The sequence below is a fragment of the Phoenix dactylifera genome, chromosome 7 (genome assembly GCF_009389715.1).
Source record: "Phoenix dactylifera cultivar Barhee BC4 chromosome 7, palm_55x_up_171113_PBpolish2nd_filt_p, whole genome shotgun sequence".
Classification (NCBI taxonomy): Eukaryota; Viridiplantae; Streptophyta; class Magnoliopsida; order Arecales; family Arecaceae; genus Phoenix; species Phoenix dactylifera.
The window spans coordinates 16102121-16122894 of record NC_052398.1 but is presented as its reverse complement, the minus strand read 5'-3'; the positions used below and the strand labels follow the sequence as shown (position 1 = coordinate 16122894).

Genomic DNA, 20774 nt, shown 5'->3' with positions numbered 1-20774 from the left:
TTTTTATTAATTAGATATAATAATTATATTACGATTATCTGAATTGAAATTTTGCTTTAGTTTACTATAGTATCTGAGTATCCAAATGTACACAAATATGATCCTATATATATATATATATATATATATATATATATATATATATATATATATATATATTGTGTGTGTTTGTCAAACCAAAAGCTATCACAAGCTACTCATATAGCCCCATCTTGGTTTTAAAGCTCGTGTTCCATTCATCACCTCATCTTATTCTGATTTGTGTAATTGCTTCTTAAGTCAAGTTTGGAGAAATAGGATAAGCTGGCTAGCATGTCGAGCATATTGTCGAGTCTTGATTTTGGAGACCAATACTTGACAGTGATTTTATTAATCACTTAATTATCAATGCACACCCTCCAAGATCCCGCCTTATTAGGAGTGAGCCATGTTAGGCCGAGACTCTTCCAAATTAATCCCTTTTGTAGCTAACCCTCAACCTATTGTTTCAATTCTTCATGCTCAGCATGGCTCATCTAGCTATGCTGCATGTTTCACATAGGCAAATCTCCAGAGCCATGGGTGCATGTTGGAACAAGAGTTGTTGGATCTCTGATGGGTGCTTTTGTTCAATTTCTAGGGTTACCTCAGCTTCATTAGTCACCAAGGTAAATGCAAAACTTACCTTTTCCCTCCTTGAAATAGTCGGATGGAGAGGAAGCAGAGTTCTATTAGCTTCTTTGGTTCTGATTCTTCCTTCTTCCTCAACTCCTTATCGTAGTCGATCAGAATAGTTCGGTCATTAATCCAAGCAACTCGATAAAGCGTAAGAGGATAGATGGTCTTAAGCTCGGGTTTATCCATGAGATCCTTGGAGGTCACGTTCTCACTACTATCATTGTCCATGAGGATTGTGATGTAGTGGTTCTAGCATACAGTGTGATGATGGAAGATATTGGAGCATTCTGAGTGTAGGGACTTTGGGATTAGTCTGAAGGGACATGGCAGTCCTTCAGGTTCTTCTTATTTTGGCCTCTATTGTGATGGGCTTCCAACCATAGTAATTAGCAGGCATGGATCTTCTTTAAGGTAGAACACTAGATCCCGGTTGGGTCTTTTAGCTTAGCCTTCACAAATTGGATTTGCTGAAATTCAGAAAAATGGCTTCCAACGAAATAGTCATTTATTGAGGCTAGCTAATTGCCTATATGTTGTTAGAATCCTTTTGATGTCGGTTATGGAGCTAATGATTTAATTAATGGTGACCAGATCCACTATTGGTTACCTTGGATTAACGACTCGAACCTTTCGAAGGGAGCGGCTATGGTTATGCCTTGTGATGGTGGCTACTGTAGCATTATTTGTTTCTTGTTAAGAAAAACATTTGTAACCAAAAGGCTTGATTTTCATTGGTTATGATGATATGCTTATATAGGATCAGTATCTCTACATCAAAGGGATCAATATCTCTTTATCAAAGGAATGATATGATCCATATATAGAAAATCTCTACAAATATGTACATAGTTGGCAAAATCAAAAAATGATTTCCATTAAATCGGATAATATAGCTAGTCATATCTGCCAAATCTGGTTGCATGGTTGGCTGGGTAAATCAAGAAATGATTTTAATCACATGGGATTGTATAGCGGCCCCTATTTGCCTAATCTGGGGTCTAGAGAATCAAGATATAATTTTTCACCAAATCTAGGAATGATTCCCATCACTCCCCCTCAAGTTGGCATGTGGAGGTTTATAATGCCCAACTTGCCAACAATGAAATGGAATGCATCTCTGCCCAAGGGTTTGGTGAAAATATCTGCTAACTGGTGAGTAGAGGCAACCAAAGACCCTAAAGTGAGCATAACTAGGTTGAGTACTAAACAAAACTTCATGTGGAGAAAGATTAGACAAAATCGGAGAGGAAATGCGATTGACCCTGTAAGTTATTATAAGAACACATTCAGAATTCATGAAACAACCATGTCATTGACATAATCCCATAAAGAACGTATGGAAGATGTGGCAGGTGGCCGCGAAAGAGACTCATCTATGAAACCCAGTTTAATTTTGGCATTCAAAACCATTTTCATGGAACGTGACCAACTATAATAATTATCACCAATCAAAAGTTTGGAAACAAGAGTAGCACCTTAGTTTCAGAGAGGTGTATAGTGTAGGATAAGAACAAACTTTGAATCAACGAGAGAAGTAGAGGCAGAGCTATTTGAAGCAATGGTGGAAGAGTTGGTAGAGGGTGCAAAACTTTTTGCCATAAAGAATGGATGGCTCCCACCCGAAAAAAAGGACGACCCCCTAATGCACCATCATCGGGATGCCGATGAGGTAGAAGATTGTGGTGTCGAACGCTTAATAAAGAATTGATGGCTCTGATACCATGTTAAGAAAGAAATTTGTAGCCAAAAAGCTTGATTTTCATTAGCTATGATGATATGATTATATACACTTCATATAGAAACAATATCCCTACATCAAAGGGATCAATATCTCTTCATCAAAGGAATGATTTGATCTATATATAGAAAATCTCTATCGATATGTATAGTTGGCAAAATCAAGAAATGATTTCCATCACATGGGATAATACAGCTGGTCATATTTGCCAAATCTAGTTGCATGGTTGCGTGAGAAATTCAAAAAATAATTTTCATCACATGGGATTGTATAGCTGCCCATATTTGCCTAATCTGGTGTCGAGAGAATCAAAATATGATTTTCATCAAATCAAGGAATGATTCCCATCATTTTTTGATGGTGCATTGTTCAACATCAGTAGGGTTTTAGAGCCTGGTGCTGTATTTTTAGGTCTAACTTAGTTCTAGTCTCCATTAGACCGCTAAACCATCCTCTACTCCGACCTTGGACTTTAGGTGCTAATCGAACTCACATGCTCTAGTAGAAAAGTAACAATCTAATAAGGAACTATCTACTAACTCTTTTTAATGGTCAGAAAACTTTTCTTAGACCAATCTAGCAACCACCATGGTCATCCAACTAGGTGTACTTGATGAAAGTAGAGCTTGGTAGGAGGGGAGACTCGATCAATCATTCGAGACCCATCTTAATTGGCAAAGTAGGTTGCTTTCTAGCATTTCTTTCTGGCTCGAGCTCAACTCTAAGTAGTACATTTTATACCACTTGATATTGGAATTTTGAAAACTTTAGAGTTTGCATGGCAATTAAGTATTTGAAAACAACTAGAATTCAAAAGCAAATGAAAGTTTAAAAGCTTTTGGAATTTTAAAGTGACTAGTACTATGACTTAAACCTTGATCTAGGCGAGCATACATCATAAAAGCAATAAAAAAATTAAAGAAAAGAGAACATAATTAAGGAAAACCAATATCTAATATCAAAATTTGCTGATGCAAGCTAAAAAAGCCTACCAAAATCTTAGATATAGATTAAAAAGTGCAAGTCAAGGTCTTTGTATTGGACAAAAAATTTCTATTATTAGGAAAATAAGTAACACATTGTTAAAAATATATGATAGATATTTCATGTAGATGTGTAAGATGAATTTGATTTGAATTTAAATATACACCTACTTTTTTCTTTTTTCAACAACTTTATGCAACCACTTATTGCGATAATGTCCTCTTTGTTTTCTTGATATTATCTTTTCCCCCCTAAATATCAAGATCAAGCAATTTAATCTAAATTATTCATGATCACAATTTTTTTAAACCTATATTTACATATGCATCTTTTTTTCTTCAAAATTAGTCGCTTCTAATCTCAAAATAAAAAGTGCACGACAAGTGTCAATTTGTTAATATATTATTTAAAAAAAATAAAAATGCTACTTTAGGTACATAATACAATTACAACTTAGGGTCTGTTTGGCTCTTCTTATAAGATTGGGCTGAATATCCTGTAAAATTCTTTAATTGGACCATCCTTTTGAGTGGCCCTATATCAATTAAAATTCATCCGGTCCAAATCCGGTGGGAAGAAATAAAAAAGACCTATAGATCTTTGTTAAAGTTTTTTTTTTTTTTTTCATGCAGTCTTAAGACTAGGACCTGCATGGAATTTGGATAGATTTTTAGAAAATAAAAATAAATAGGTCCAATTCTTACAAATTTTTAGCCCAATTCTTAAGAAAAATGCATATGCCCTTAGAATCTTGTACAAGCCAGCAACTTTTTATTGACACCCTTCACCAGCTGTTGTGCTTGGATCCGCTGTGCAGTCCCATACACCAAACAATCTCTACCGCGAGACATTGGCAAGGAGGAGGCAGTGATGTTTCCCACGCGCGCTTCCGATTCCGATTCCGATTAGGAGCGTGCACAAAGATTACGTCATAACGGAATCCGACCTCCATAAAGCCCTAAAATCCCAGACACTGAAAGCCCTAAACCCTTGTCTGGTTCCCTCTCTCTACCCCCCTCCACCTCCCAGTACTATCAACAATGGCGGCTGCCTCGTTGGATGAGGCGAAGGCGAAGAACATCCTTCGCCAGGTGAGTCCATCTTCCGACCACCGTTCATCTTCCTCGAGGCCATCCCTCTTCCTTCGTTCCCAATTTGGCGAAAAAAAAGAAAATCTTTTCTGAGTTTTTTGTTGGCAGGTGGAGTTCTACTTCAGCGACAGCAATCTTCCCCGGGACAAGTTTCTAAAGAAAACCGTGCAGGAGAGCGAGGATGGACGTATCCTTCCACCAAAATGTTATTTTTCGGATTTTTTTTGGTTTTTTCGGTGGATTTTTTTTTGGTGCTTGTCTTGACTGGAATTCCAGTGGTGAGCTTGGCTCTCATATGTTCTTTTTCTCGGATGAAAAGCCATCTTGGATTGAACGCCGCTGTGAAACCCGACGAAGTGCCCGAGGAGACGGTACTGGCAGTAGCTGAAGTTCTAAGGAGGTCTTCTTCTCTCCGAGTCTCGGAAGATGGTGGGTTTCTTGTGAAACTGTTCATGAGTGCTAATTTGTACTGGTGGTTGGAGTTTTTGGTGAGGTTGTGTCAATGGCGGTCTTGTTTTTTTGATAGGGTAAAAGAAAGGTTTTTTACTTATTTCATCTTATGGTTATCAAAAGCATCTGACTTCCAACTTTCTTCGTGAAGTTGCTTTCCTTATGCTATTTCAGGGCTTAATGTCATAACCCAAGTACAGTTCAAGAAGTTGTAAAGATTATTACCGAAGATGCTCTGTTGTTTTTTGGTACAAACCAAAGATGCTCTTTTCAGGGCCTTTTTTTTTATTCAAATGAAGAGTAATAATTTTTGCTCACACACAAATACATTTCTTTCCTTAGTTGAGGTTGAACCACCGGTGGTTATGTAAAATGTTAACTTTCTTGAGGCCCTTTCAAGACTTGAGGTTAGATGCGGTTATTTAGAATCTTAACATTCTTTAACTAATGCCTGGTATATGAACCTTGTCTTGTCATTAATCTAGACTTGCTTGCATCTTAAGATATGCTATTCTTATGTGCTCAGTGAACTTTGTGTAGGGAAGAGAATTGGTAGAAGTACTGTACTGTTGAAGCCAGAGGAGGTTATAGAGCAAGTAGATTCAAGAACCATCGCTGCGTCCCCTTTACCTTATGATGTGAAGCTTGAAGATGTACAGTCTTTCTTTGCACAGTGCGGCAAGGTATTTTTCACACCGTTCCTAAATACTGAGCGCTTGATAGCAGCAATCTCATCTTATTTATTTTTATCACCGTGATCCATGAGTTTTGTATTACTATTCTTGCATATTTAGGTTGTTTAGTGAATTACTTCATCTTTTATTAAGCATTACGCCTCTTTGCTAAAAGGTAGGAATTATATAGTTATGCTTGCAGGCTGCTGGCTATTGGGTGGCTTGTGAAAGAATGCTTGTCCACTCCTATGGCTGATTTTGTCCAAGTATAATTTTATTATACCTAACAAACTCTGCAAATAAATTGGAGTGTAATTTGTACATATGTAATTTTGCCTTGATTTGGCATCTCTTGCCTTCTTGATGCTTTTAATATCCAATGATTTTTTCTCCTAATTTGTGGGAATCCCTTAGGTCTAGACTTGCGTTTGTCATGCGCTGGTATCGGCAATGTTGGTTGTCAAAAGGAGTATAGTTATCATGTGGAATCCATGTGATGAATCTAGTAAGATATTAAAATTCTTTCCACTGTTGATGGGTATATGTACAATTACTCTAGTTGGATGGTGAGGAAGTCATAGGACTTCCTTCTGAGGCATGCCCATGAAGCTTGTATGTTCTAAATGATGCTTGGCCACTTGATATCGTCTTAATGGTTTGGACCTTTGTCCATCTTGTGCAGCTAGTTTAAAGGTTGTCTATTGTGGAACTCTTATGTGAATCTTGAATAGATAGAGTGGAAAGATCTTTGAAGAAAAATAAATCTGATATCATGGCTAATTTTTATGATATCTTTGATGTTCATCTCTTGGACTTCATTGAACATCAAGTCGTTAGGACTCTTGAATAGATTGCGGAAAAATCTTTGATGAAAAATAAAGATCATATCATGGCTAATTTTTCAAGATATTTTTGATGTTCGTCTCTTGGATTTTATTGGACATCAATTCTGTAGGTCTCCCTTCCAAGTGCTTATTTACATTTGAGTTGTTGGTGCCTGTCTTTTTACTTCCTGATTAAAATCAGCTAGATGGTTTTCCCTTTGAAATCTATAAGTAAGGACAGGGGTGAACTAATTCTACGAGAATCACTTTAAATAAGCACATCAAGGACATTTCTTTTGCGGAAGGATTTACTTGAGGGCAGCGAGGTCTATTTTTGAGATTTGCACACGATGACACCTTAAGCTTTCGAGGTTTAAGGAGTGGCGAGTTTGTGATTAATAGAACAAGTTAGCACATAAGATCTACCGGACAAATTCTAGAATTGTTAGTTTCAAAATCTGCATTTTGGGTTCTGAATGTCCGAGCCATTGATGCTGAATACCAAGGTCTAAGTCATTGTGTACGAGGTTGTTGGTATTTGACTTGTCCTGTGTGATCTGAGCTGTTCAACGCAAGGTTCTGATATTGCAGTGTTTGGTGGTGCTTTTCCAAGCTTTGAGCTATCAGGTGTTCCATTTCTAAAATCGAATTTATTAGATGTTAAGATGAGGGCTTGCTGTCTTTCTCGATGTTTAAACTATTTTATGCCTAGAAGATTTATTGTTGGCAGGGAGTTCTTGTTTATGCTGATATTTAAAGATCAACTATCGGTGGTGAAGTCTTAATCTGCTGTGATTCAAAGATCTATTGCTACTTGCAAGGACTTAATCCTGGCCCGAGTCTGTTTAGATCGGGCTTGGGCCAATCCCGAGGTTGTTCAGATCGGGCTTGGGCCTAAAACTAGGGCTCGAGTATATTTCAAGCCGGGCCCAAGTTGATGCTTGGCCCAACCCAGGCTTGGCCTGAAGCCCAAGCTCAACTTCTGGCCAAAGCTCGAGATTGACTTCCGGGTGAAGCGCGAGTTTATAACTCGGCCCCATCCTGGCCCAAATTCATTATTAGGATGTTCTTCTAGGAGTTTTTAAGGTCCGGGCTAACATTTTTTGCCTAATTGGACCAAGAATTTCGGGTCAATTAGGCCATGTCGGGTTGGGCCTAGTCTTTCGGCCCAAGGGATTATTTGGCTCAGGCCTGATTGAGCTTCAGGTCGGGCCCGAGATCGGGCTAGGATTTGGAAAGAATTTCATGCCTAAGTTGCTTGGCTAGGCTTGGGTAGGTTTGCGGCCTGGCCCCACATGGCTCGATTTCGGCCCTAGTTGCTGGTTGATTTGGTGGCTCAAGGTATAAATTGCCACCCCTATTTAATCATAACTTGCACGATGTTTCATTTGATTAAAATGTAATCATTCTAACCACTAGACTTAAGAAATTTGTAGTCTATATGTTTCACAAATGAGCAATAATTGCACTTGTCATGGCTAAATAGTAAGCTGAGTTTCCTCCATGGAGCTGAGTTTGGTTACTAATGTTTTGTGATATAAAAAGATTAAAATATGACCTTTAGAGGTCCTTTGATGCTTTTGTATCAAGGCTTTTAATAGGTTGAGGGAGCTTATTTAGCAGCTGCCAACATTCTAATATTTGTTTCCTAGAAGACAGCAGACAAAAATCACTGGGTGAACACCTATGGTCATTGTCTTTCCTCGGAAATTGAATGAAACTATTGCTGAAGAAACCTGGTCATGTCAGATTTATATTCCTTTGACTAGCTATATGATCCCCATTTATTCTTACTCCTATTGTCATTGAACCAGAACAGTTACTCTCTTGATCATAAATCACCGTCGACTGCCGGTTGCATCACAGTTTGAGATCAACTCAAGATGCATATTATCAGTTTCAGTTATTTGTTAGTATCTTGGTTGCATATTCAAGTTTCATATTGTGCATTTGTTTGTAATTTTCTGATAATTGATAGACTTTATATATATAGAAGGCAGATAGCATTCAATTTTTTACGCGTTGGGGGGGGGGGTTATGTTTTGATTGAAAGCTATTGTTCATAAAAGAAGTTATCATATTTCTATATCCAAAGTGTAATATATCGAAGGATGAGGTTTTTTTGGACCTCAATTAGTTCATAAATTTGTGTTCTAAAACTGTTCCAAAGCTTCTTTATCCATTTATGTATCTTATATGCTCCATCGAATTAAACCAGGAAATACTTATTACCTGTGATGCTTAAAATTATCAGCCTGCAGATGTCTCTTGCCTGTGTCTTCTGCTCATTGACAATATTTTTAGCAACATAGAAATCACCCTGAAAAAAATCATCAATCTGATGCATAACTTTCCTATCTCTCTTCAATCTGGCTGCATTTCTGGTGCCAGTTGAAAAGAGTGCAATAGAAGTTCTCTCTCTCTCTCTCTCTCTCGAGTGCTTCAAATTGATAATATCAGTGCTGATAGGTGCAAATGTCCATCTTGTGTTGATTTTTTTCCTTTTGTTTTTTAATTAAATCATGCAGGTGAACAGTGTGAGGCTACCTCGTCATGTTGCAGACAAAAGGCACTTTTGTGGCACTGCTTTAATTGAATTTTCAGAAGAAGGTGATGCAAAAAAGGTTTTGGAGGAGAGCATTGTCTATGCAGGAGCAGAGCTAGAATTAAAACTGAAGTAAGTTTTAATTGTGTGAAGTAGTTAGAAGCTGTTACTTTGGTTTTAATAGTCTTAATATGGCATATGCTTTAAAAGATGTAATGATTGATATGTTCTTATGTTTTCCTGCATCTTTTGTTCTTATTGAAGTCCTTAAAATGCCATAATTGTCTAAATATGAAATTTACAGAAGTTGTGGCATTCAGCATCATGCAATCATTGGACTTTCCATTCATTTATGTCTGTGTGATCCCATCAATTCGGTAGTTCTTATGTTATCGTGCTTGAAGTGCCAAAACACCTGGAATGCTGGCTGACTGGAAAGTTAATCCACTTCGCATGAGTTTTTTTTTCATATTAAATTATACTTCACCCAAGGAGAAATGCTTTATGTGCGTGGTGATGCCATGCGTCCATAAGTAATGCACAAGCTTGTTAGGCCCAACACTATATCTTTCGACTTCCTTTACAGTAATTGCAATCATATAGTGTTTTCAGGGGGCCTGCACTGGTTTATGCACACTTGGATGCACAAAAAAGTATTTCTCATGCACAAATGGTATAGATACAGGTTAGGAAAATAGGCCTTCTGATCAGTAATTTGCATATAGAATCTTTTTGGAGCTCCAGAACTTTCTTGATGCGGGATGAAGAGGATCATCTACCACGGCCACAAGTAGGACTCATCATGGCCATCTTACAATGCTGTGTCATGCATAGGAAGACATTCTCAATTTTGTCAATGCAATTCTCAGTATACAAGAATATGTGGGATTTGTTCCTAATGTAGAAATCTATGGTTAACCTTTGACTGCGAATATGCTTTTTATGAATGTTCAACTTATGTGTTTCAATGTTTGTTGACTTTGACCTGTATTTTATCCTATTGCTAAGGTTATGATTATTTTTTCTCTCGTTACAAAGGCAAGAGATTAAACTGTATATATTAAGTTCTTGTTAAATGAACAGAGGTATTCTCAGCAGTTACAAGCTCATGCAGAGCCAGGTGCTAATCAGATTCCCATGGCCTTGTGACTTGACCAAGGAAAACATGTTTGGAGAGCAAACAAATATTTCTTAATATTTGTCAATAATACTATCCAAATTACAGATTAATACCAAAAAATTTACATTACCCAGGTAAGGCTTAACGGAAAAATATAAATTAGTTTCTAAAAATTTGGAATCAAAACTATGATTCCATTTTGGTACTATTCTGTGTATTTGAGTGTATTGATCAAAATGCTACAGAACATGCCATGCTAGTGAATACTCAATACTGGGTTGATATATGGTCCTTAAATTGCAACCAGTAAAAAACTCAATGCTAGGTGGACACATAGTCGTCAAGTTGCAAATTCTGCGTACTGTAATGGTGATCAGTGAGACTCCAAAAGTATATGATTTTATATGATAAGGTACACATCAATGTCCAAAATGCAGTCTCAAAAACTTTCTTGGATATGAATCAGTGTACATTACTCATAGGGCATGATTTTTGTTCTCTATTACCATGTTGTTGGACCCAATTTTGATGAATATTTGTTTAGTTACAAACTCTCTTGCTAAAAGGTGATGTTTGTGTTTTACGTTAAATTATTAATTTTCTTAAATAAGCCTATTTTTGGGGTTTTGTTATCTTGGCAAATCATGGAACCTGTAAAGGTTTTTTTTTCCATTACAAACCAAAAATTTAGCATTGATTCCTATTGATATGTGATATTTATTCCTTTGCATTACAACTAACCTTCCAAGACCTTGCAGGATGCCTTCTCTTCATATTCATTATAAATTATACATATTTATCTCTTCAAAATTGTAATGCTCACCTTCTTTTGATGTTTCAGGACCTTGTCTTTTTCCATTTACTTAACTTTCTTTTACCAAAACTGAATTCGATGCAATATTTGCATTCTGTTCTTCTGCATATCATTATAAATAACAATGCTTAATAGAATATAGCGTACAGTTATTATTATAAGTTAATTGAATCCACCTCTTCCCAAATCTTTGAAAATTAATATTTCCATTCCATCGTATTACTCTATTCCTCCTTTAGGCTACCAATCCTGATTTTAAGGACCAGATTAGTGCTCATATCTGAATCAGGATCCATGAACCTGGCCCAGAATACACAGATCTATGTTGTACCTTCTTGATGCATGGATGTTACACAACAAAACAAATTCCATTTTATGAGCTTTTACAATGATGGCAACTGCAACAAAGATGTCAGGAGACTCCATTAAAGTAGAGTTGCTTTGATATGTTCAAGGGTCCGAAATGATGAGCGGGAGACCAGCTCATGTGGATATGAGTTGTGAAAAGGATTATAAAGGTTTGTAATCACATTAGAAGCAGTCCTTAAAAGGAATGACGAGCAATGAGATTGATAAAAACTGCTGCAATTAGTTTGAACAAAGTTCGATGATGACTACAGACATGGTGCACCTTTACAAAAGTGAAAAATATTTGGATCAACCTAGGACAAAGAAACTCTTAAGTTAACAACCTAGGTCTGTTCCTTGTTTTGTTTTTAAGATTTCAAACAGAAAATTACAGTCATCTGTAGAAAGTTCCTCGTCCATTGATGAGATCCTCATGTTGACAAAGGAGAAAGGAGACAGGTTACGCCAAACAGATGAAACTACTTGCTGGAAGTAGACTGAACGATTAAGTTGAACAAAACCTCCAATTGGTTATGAAGCACAATAATTTGTATACAACAATGCATAATTCAGCAGTAAAATAATGTTTTATCATCTTGCATGTAATTGTATGTTAGTGCATCAGTAAGCTTATGTATAGAGATTCTTTCAGAACATTTGTGCTTTGCATTGCATGGGCTTTTGCATAAGTTGTTCTCATGATGAATTACCCACATCATTTTCCAGGACATTCTCCATCGAGTTAGGGATGTGAAGTGTGATTCAACCGTGTGTTACTCTTCATTTACTTTTTATATTGACTTTCTGTAATGCAGAAAGGAATTTGATGCTGAAAGAGAGAAAAAGAGGGAAGAATTTGAAAAAAATTGCTTGAACAAAAATGCTCCAAATGGAAGGTAAATATCTCCACTTCTTTCTTAGCATTTTTGCTCCTTTTACCTACTTATTTTGATTTATAATTGTCAATCTAAGTGTGATGTTTTTATGGGGTATATCTGATGATAGCTATCCGAAAGGCCTAATAGTTGCGTTTAAGTTGAAGAGTACGCAAGATTATGAATATGAAAAACAAAAAGGTGCGGACAAGGTGACTGATGCTGCTGAAGGTTGTGAGACAGAAGAAGTTCCGAATTCCACGGGGAGTGTAAATGAAGATGGTGAACAGAAGACGTTAGAAAATGTTAATAACAATGAGGAGAAGTCTTCAGATGATGCCTCTGAGAATCACGTGCAAGAAAGTGAAGAAATGGCTACTGGTGCTGCTGCCCAAGAGAGTAAAGATGATGGTACCAGTGGTTCATCATGCAAGACTGTAATTACACGGGAGGATCTGAAAAAGGTCTTCCAGAAATTTGGAACTGTTAAGGTATTTTGTAGCTTCAGTCTTTTTCATTCCCTGCTATATCAAAATTTTTGTTGTGACCTTGTGTACTTTCCTGTTTTCTCGACGTGTGGCGGCTACTATATCCTCCAGTTTTTCATGCAGCTAGTACTGTTTTTTATGGTTCACTGTACTAGTAAAATTGCATCTGGATATGCAGATGGAGGTTGTAAGTCTAATTAATTGTTAAGATAACTGGATTATGAAGAATGAGTAAGTTACAAGATTAAAGATTTGATATTAAAAGCAGACAATTGAAAGCTTTCATTTTTAATGTTTTTTACCTAGTTGATTAGATAATTTGCCAAAATCATTGTTGCTACCAATCTAAACTGATTCAACCAACCAAATTTATTTGACTGACCTGGTTCATCGACTATGTCTAAATATAGCGACATGGCTATAATATTCCTTCTTTTTGTGTGTCTCTCTCTCATCAGTGTATATATTAATGATAAAGACATAAAGATGTTGTATTGCTTAGCAAGAGCTAAAATAACTTCTTTTTAATTATTTACATAAGAAAATTTATAAACGTGCTCCCCCTGCACTGCATGTGGACCTATTTTTGAGGGAGATGGATGCCAATGGAACTATTGAATTAAAAGGATTATTAACTCTCTCTATGATATAAGGAAGATAATATCTATGAACTTGCTCCAAATAATTGAAAAATTATGATTCATAAGACCTTAAACTAACTCGTATGTTTGGTGGACCTTTTGCCACAAATGCACTAATTTCTTTTTATGCAAAATCCAAGAACTAATAGAGGCATTCCAATTTTTGGTACATGCACCTTTATGATTCCATCTATATTCAGAAAATGTTTGAGAAAGAGGCACTAAAAGAAGTGGTCAATCAATTTACGGAAATATAAAAAATAAATTTAATAGAAAACAAATATTTTGGACTTGTAGCCATTTCTCAAGAATTCCTTTAGCAATAGTCATGCACCATACATGTCAAAATATTGTGTTCAGTTAAATAATAAAAATCAAATAGAGGATAAAACTCAATCCTAATCTATCATTTTAATGCATAGCATTAAATAGTGAAGATGAATAAATAATTAGTACATAGATTATCAGAAGTCAAAACTAGCTGATGAAGCTTCCCTCGCCACTCGCCAGCGAACCAGCTCTAGCATGTTCTAAAATGCATATATGTTGGATAATAAACGTGGTTAGGCTATGGTGCAGGGCCTGGCTTGGTCAATATTTTGGTAAAATTTTGAGATGTGTTGATAGTATTGGGGTGGTGGAACCAAGAGAGAGAAAGAACTGCAGAGGCAGTCCAAAGGGAATTGGGTAGGGAATTTGTAGCCTGGGTGTCATGGGTTCATTAGTTCGAAACACAAACTAGTCTTTCTACATATGGGATAAGGCTGCATATATCTGACCCTTCCTAGGCCCTATAGTGGTAGGACTCTTGCGCACTGGGTAGGTAATTTGTGTCGGCAAGGTTAAGAAGTGGATGCAAAGACTCTTATGAGTGCCTATCATATCCAATTACATGGGTTTCATCTGGAGGCATAGGAAATATACCGGTAAATTGGGTATAGAGAGTTGGAAACAGAATAGGAATGGGATCGGGATACTTTGTGAGCTTGGAGTCTTTCTTAAATTGGTATACCCAGGAGAGCTGAACTTACACGAACCATAACACAAGCTGAGATCCCAATCTATGTGCTTTGTTCTAGGAAGAGGGGTATTTGTAGGATCCAGTTTATTTGGTGTACTTGGGAAATATTTTTGCTTTTGTATATTTCCTAGAATTTCATGTTTTCCTGTATAAATTTTTATTTTCTTGGTTTCTGTAAACTTTATCTGATTCTTTTGTTTATGAAGTTTATTGATTATAGAATGGGAGAAGAATCAGGATACATTCGTTTTGAGGATCCTGATGCAGCTACAAAAGCTCGTGCAGTAGCAGTGCTTGCTGATGAGGGCGGCTTGATCGTGAAAAATTATATTGTTACCTTGGAAGCCCTGAGTGGTATACAGTTTACTTTGCCCTGTGCTTCACAATTCTTTTCATAAGTTTTCTCCTTCATTATTCTAGAACTATAAAATCATAATTAGACTAAATCTTTCTCATGAATTCTGACTGTGCCTTTTTTCCAATGTTGCTGGACGTTTTCATAAATATTGATGCCTGTGTAACTTCCAGAGGGATGGGGTTTGGGTCTTTAGATTTGCTGGCACCCAGGTATAGAAGCTATTCAGGCATCAATCTTGATGCGTGCTTACTGATATGGCCAAGAAATTGTGACTCCATTATAAAACAGCAATGCAAAAATGGGGTTTACTGCTATAGCATAAACACATTCATGTTTTCCCATGCTGGACTTGACTTTGGTTTTTTTTCATATGATATATGAACCGTTCATATTGATATGTTAGACAGAATGTTGTTGAAAAAGGATATATTGAAACATTAAAAATCCTGTAATTTTTTCTTTTGAAAAAAAAAAAAATCTTGAATGTGTTCCAATGCTGGATTTAATTTTAGCTTTTTTCATAATGCCTGATATGAACTGTTCATATTGATGTACTAGATATAGAATGTTGTTGAAAAAGGATATATACAACAAGAGAATAATGACAATGATCTTTTGCAATTAGAAATATTCGAACATTAAAAAGCTTATTTTTTCTTTTGAAAAATCCAAACTATTGAAACCAGATTATTCCAAATATGCATTTCAAACTGGTTTCTTTTGATGCTTTGGTTTCAGGTGAGGCTGAAAAGGAGTACTGGAATTTGCTTCGTGGTAACCAGGATAGAGTCAGGGAAAATAAAGGCTGCAAAGGAAGGTAATGCACCTTGATAAATTCCCTTATAGTGAGCTACTACACCTTAAAAAAAGCTTAATCAGATGTAATGTCATTGCGACAGAGGCGGTAAAAGCATTAGAGGTGGGAAGCACTTTGGTGGCAAGCGTTCTCGCCAAACAGATTCTGCCCACAGGCAATCTAATAAAGCTCAGAAAGTTGATGCTGCTGCATGAGTTTCCAAAACAGCTCTTATCAGAATAGCTCCTTGCAGGGGACCGATTTTGCTTGTAGTCTTGTGCAATGTGGAGCAATCAATGTCCTATAGTTTCCACTGAGATAGGTCATCAAATTTAAATAAGACATCAATGTGTGCTCAATAGGACCTTATATTTTATTTTCTTATGTAATGAGCTGTGTTAAGATTGCCTTTTTACCTCCATTTGATGCTTCCTCGGTTGCAAGCTGATCCCAACTTTGACCGTCTGTCTTGCTCCCGTTAGGCGGCGGCGCAAGTACTGTTTGTTTGACTCGCCATCGACAAACAAGCGCTGGGTATGTTTGTTTTGTGGAGGAAGATGGATGTGGAATGATAGTTCTTCACTCTGGACTGTTTTTGGAGATCTAAACTATTGAACTTAGAGCTAAAATATGAGAAATATATAGAAATCGAAACTCTGTATATTTTGATGGTTTTTAATTTATATATCGAGTTAGTGCAAAAATAAATGGTATCAATTATGTTCGAATAGTAGAATGTACTATGGAGTGTGTAAATGAAAATTTTCACTGTATGAATTATATTTCATACATTTTAAAAGTAAATGGTTTTAGATTTTAAACATTAGATTGTAGTAAACATGGCTTCGTGATGGTTAGGTTAAATAAAAATATAAATTATAGTTTCTAGGTATTTTTAATAGTATAGATGATGCTTATTGATTTTACTATTTATTGTCGTATTGACTTAATGCATAAGTTAGGGTTTGGCATCATGCATAACTTTATGAATTTTAAGTTTTGAATGGTATATATTAATGGTGAATGGAATGAATCTTTAATTTGAATATTTTATTATTAATTTTGGGTTTGAGAGAAGTAAATGTAATATTCTTATGAAACTGTATTAGCATTTATGGTTGACATTGAATAATGGAAGGCTTTATATTGATTATTTATTCAAGCCATTGGATGTGATCTATTTTTTTATATTATTTATAATTAAATATTATAATATTTTTTTAAGTAAATAGTTTAAAGATAGTATATTATATCAAACAACTCATATCATTGTCACAAGTATGTTAGCATATATTTATAAATAAAGCAAACTAAGAAGCCGATTATGTAATGGTACATGATCATGGTTGGTGCCTTATTCATGAGAAAACTAAAGTAGAACCAAAATACATTGATTGAAGCTGCTAAAAGAAAATCTTAAAGATTATTTAATGCTTCAATGTCACAAATGGCTAAAACCAAAGCATTATTTTGTTTCTCTTCGCTGCTTGGAATCCTTGTGTAACATTATAAACAAATTAAAGAACATTGGATCTGTATGGATGCCATAGGAATGGAGTAGTTTATGGAGATTGAGGCCATCGGCTAAAGCCAGTCTCTAGTTTTCAGGGATAGTTAACCCATTTTCAAGAAAGAACTATCCTGGAAAAATACAAAGTAGATATGTTTTTTTTTTGGATTTCCTATCTTTTCTACCACTTTGAATTCAAATGTATCAATATGATACAATCTATTGCTGGAAGATCCTAGGCAGATAAGATCTTCTAGCAAACCAAGAAAAAGGCCTTGGAGAGCCCTCTTCAAAAATCAGAAAAAATTGAAAAAAATTCGTAGAAAAAATCAGGAAAAAGCAAACCTGTATGATTTGGACTTTTACTAAGTATTTTATATAAAAACAGACTTTTATAAGTATTTTACATAAAAATAATTAATAATAAATAACAAGGATTTCCATAAAAATGAAAATGGGGTTTCTATAAAAATGTGAAAGTATATTTTAAGTGAAAATATATTCGACCTCATTCTTATAAAGTAATTTACATGAAAGCAAATAATAAGAAATAATCCGGTTTCGCATAAAAACACAAACGTATATTTTAATTAAAAATATTTTTGTCTTGGGAATTTTATTAAGTATTTTACATAAAAACAGGTTTTTATTAAGAATTTTACATAAAAACCCTTTTTTTGCTAGGGCCATAAAAACCCTTTGGACTTGGACTCTTATTAGGTATTTTACATAAAAATGCTTTCAGCTAGCACTCTTATTAAGTATTTTACATAAAAATATCTAAAAATAATCGGCATTTCCGTAAAAATGAAAATGGGATTTCCGGAAAAGCATGAATGTGAAAATATTTTTGGCTTGGACTATTAGTCAATATTTTACGTAAAAGCACGTAATAAGAAATAATCGGATTTTCCATAAAAACGTGAACATAATTTTTATTTAAATATTTCAGACTTGGATTCTAATTCATTATTTTACACAAAAGCACATAATAATAAATTATCGGATTTTCCATTAAAATGCGAACATATATTTTAATAAAATGTGTTTTCAACTTGGACTTTTATTAAGTATTTTACATAAAAAAACTTTGAACTTGGATTCTTATTAAATATTTTACATAAAAACACTGACACAGGTGTCTATTTTTCGGGCATCAAACACTTCCGACTATGGCTCTTATTATGTATTTTATATAAAAACATTCAATAAGAAATAACTGAGATTTCCTTAAAAATAAAAATGAGATTTTCATAAAAACATGAATGTGTATTTTATTAAGTAGTCTACATAGAAGCACATAATAAGAAATAATCAGATTTTTCATAGAAATGTGAACATATGTTTTAATTTAAAATATTTTTGACTTGAACTTTCATTAAGTATTTTACATAAAAACAGATTCTTACAAAGTATTTTAAATAAAGACACTTTCCACTTGGACTCTTATTCAGTATTTTACATAAAAATACTTTCGACTAGAACTCTTATTAAGTATTTTACATAAAAATATTTGGTAAGAAATAACCGGGATTTCCTTACAAATGTGAAGGTGTCTTTTAATTAAAAATATTTTTTAACTTGAAGTCTTATTAAGTATTTTACATAAAAGCATGTCATAGGAAATAATCCAATTTTTCAGAAAAATGTGGGCGTACATTTTAGTTAAAAATGTTTTTGACTTGAGCTTTTATCAGGTATTTAACATAAAAACACTTTCGACTAGGACTTTTATTAATTATTTTACATAAAAATGTATAATAAGAAATAACCAAAATTTTCATAAAAACTAAAATGGAATTTTCATAAAAACATGAATATGTATTTAATTAAAAATATTTTTGACTTGGACTCTTATTAAGTATTTTACATATATTGCATATAATAGGAAATAATCGGATTTTCCATAAAAATGTGAGTGTGCATTTTAGTTAAAAATATTTTTTACTTGAACTTTTATTAAGTATTTTACATAAAAACACTTTCAACTAGGGCTCTTATTAAGTAATTTACATAAAATGTTTAATAAGAAATAACCAGAATTTTTATAAAAGCAAAACTGGAATTGCATAAAAATGTGAACGTGTATTTTATTAAAATATTTTTGACTTTGACTCTTATTAAGTATTTTACGTAGAAATACATTGTGAGGACCCATGTGGGTCCCACATCGATTATTTGCTGGGTACATCTGGGGTACTTATATAGAATCAAAGAATCCAAATAATACCTTTCGGCTAGCTATTTTGGGTAAGGTGTTGGATTGTTACAATTGGTATCAGAGAGAACCTGACTCATAATCTATGTGGACTAGAAAGCATTGCAGCATGGATACATTGGAGCTGACTATGGATCGATTGTAATGCTTGTGATTAGATTTAAATAGGTTTAAATCCTTACACTAATGAGGACCCGTGCGGGCATGTGTTTAGTCTGACATCGGTTATTCGCTAGGTAGATTTGGGGTAATTATATAGGATCAAAAAACCCAAATAATACGTTTTAGCTAGCCATTTTGGATGAGGTCCTCGATTGTTACACACATATTAAGAAATAATCATTTTTTAAATAAAAACATGAATGTGTATTGTAATTAAAAATATTGACTTTGACTTTTATTAAGTATTTTATATAAAAATAGACTCTTATTAAGTATTTTACATAAAAATACTATTGACTTGAACTCTTATTAAGTATTTTATATATAAATACTTTCAACTAGGACTCTTATTAAGTAATTTTATAAAAATATTTAATAAGAAATAACCAGAATTTTCATAAAAATGAAAACAGGATTTCCATAAAAATATGAACATATTTTCAAATTGGAATTTTATTAAGTATTTTATATAAAGCACCTTTGATTTGGACTTTGATTAAGTATTTTACATAAAAACACTTTCGACTAGGACCCTTATTAAGTATTTTATGTAAAAATAGTTAATAAGAAATAACCGAGATTTCCATAAAAATGAAAATGGGATTTCCATAAAAATGTGAACCTGTATTTTAACTAAAAATACTTTCAACTAGGACTCTTATTTAGTATTTTACATAAAAGAATATAATAAAAAATAATCCAGTTTTCCATAAAAAATAAGGTCATTAATATGGACATGCGCTATGGACGTCTGTTAAAAAATAAATTAGTTAACAATAATAAGTAGTTTAGATAAATAAGAACATAAAAGTTAAAAATTAAAATACTAGATAGAGATCGGAGGTGGATGAACTTGATAGAATGATAGAGGAGAAATAAGTTTGTTAGAAAAAAAAGTTATTCAGGATAGAGAGAGAAATTTGGGGCATTAGAAAATCCCAAAAAATTAAACGTTATGTTTCCAAAACTACCCAATCGATGATTATTATATAATGAACTTTTATCTGTGATTCAAAAGATATTCCATTTATCGGCAGATTTGCTAGAATCAAAGAACCTCCCCAAAGTTTTTTTTAATATAGAAAAGATACAATGTATATAAATATAATAAGTCTTATAGTCTTGCTTGAAAAAAATGTTGTCATAATGTCCTGAAAGGTGCAAATTAAGATTTTCAAAAATTGAGATATCAATTATCTTGATGGGTGATGGAGACCGAGATGAATTAAGATATCAATTATATTCATTAAGGATGAAATGTGAACTTAGAATGATGAAAGATTTTTCAATATCTTCGCCAATATTATAAGTTTGAGATATTCGAATATCGGTCAACATAGTAAACCTTGGATTAGCAACTATTTTTAGACTTTGATTTTCATTTATCAACTATTTTTTTAAAAGAAAAGTTAAACCATGATAGAAGAATATTTATAAATATTTGTATACCCCATCGGCAA

General features: G+C 34.2%; 1 protein-coding gene across 1 annotated transcript; it reads left to right on the top strand.

Moving 5' to 3' along the window:
- The first annotated feature begins 4331 nt into the window (after positions 1-4331).
- LOC103707839 (la protein 1-like) lies at positions 4332-16087 on the top strand. Its single transcript, XM_008792512.4, has 10 exons — positions 4332-4470; positions 4579-4657; positions 4747-4899; positions 5461-5603; positions 8947-9095; positions 12061-12141; positions 12251-12611; positions 14477-14624; positions 15367-15445; positions 15528-16087. The coding sequence occupies exons 1-10, from the start codon at positions 4420-4422 to the stop codon at positions 15637-15639; spliced, it is 1356 nt and encodes a 451-aa protein (XP_008790734.2). The 5' UTR covers positions 4332-4419; the 3' UTR covers positions 15640-16087.
- The last annotated feature ends 4687 nt before the right edge of the window (positions 16088-20774 follow it).

What these genes read in the sequence shown, in the direction of transcription:
- LOC103707839 (XM_008792512.4), top strand. Translation starts at nt 4,420, where the DNA reads ATGGCGGCTGCCTCGTTGGATGAGGCGAAGGCGAAGAACATCCTTCGC. An exon ending in CGAAGAACATCCTTCGCCAG is followed by an intron (nt 4,471 to 4,578) that starts GTGAGTCCATCT and finishes TTTTGTTGGCAG; the next exon opens with GTGGAGTTCTACTTCAGCGA. An exon ending in TCTTTGCACAGTGCGGCAAG is followed by an intron (nt 5,604 to 8,946) that starts GTATTTTTCACA and finishes TAAATCATGCAG; the next exon opens with GTGAACAGTGTGAGGCTACC.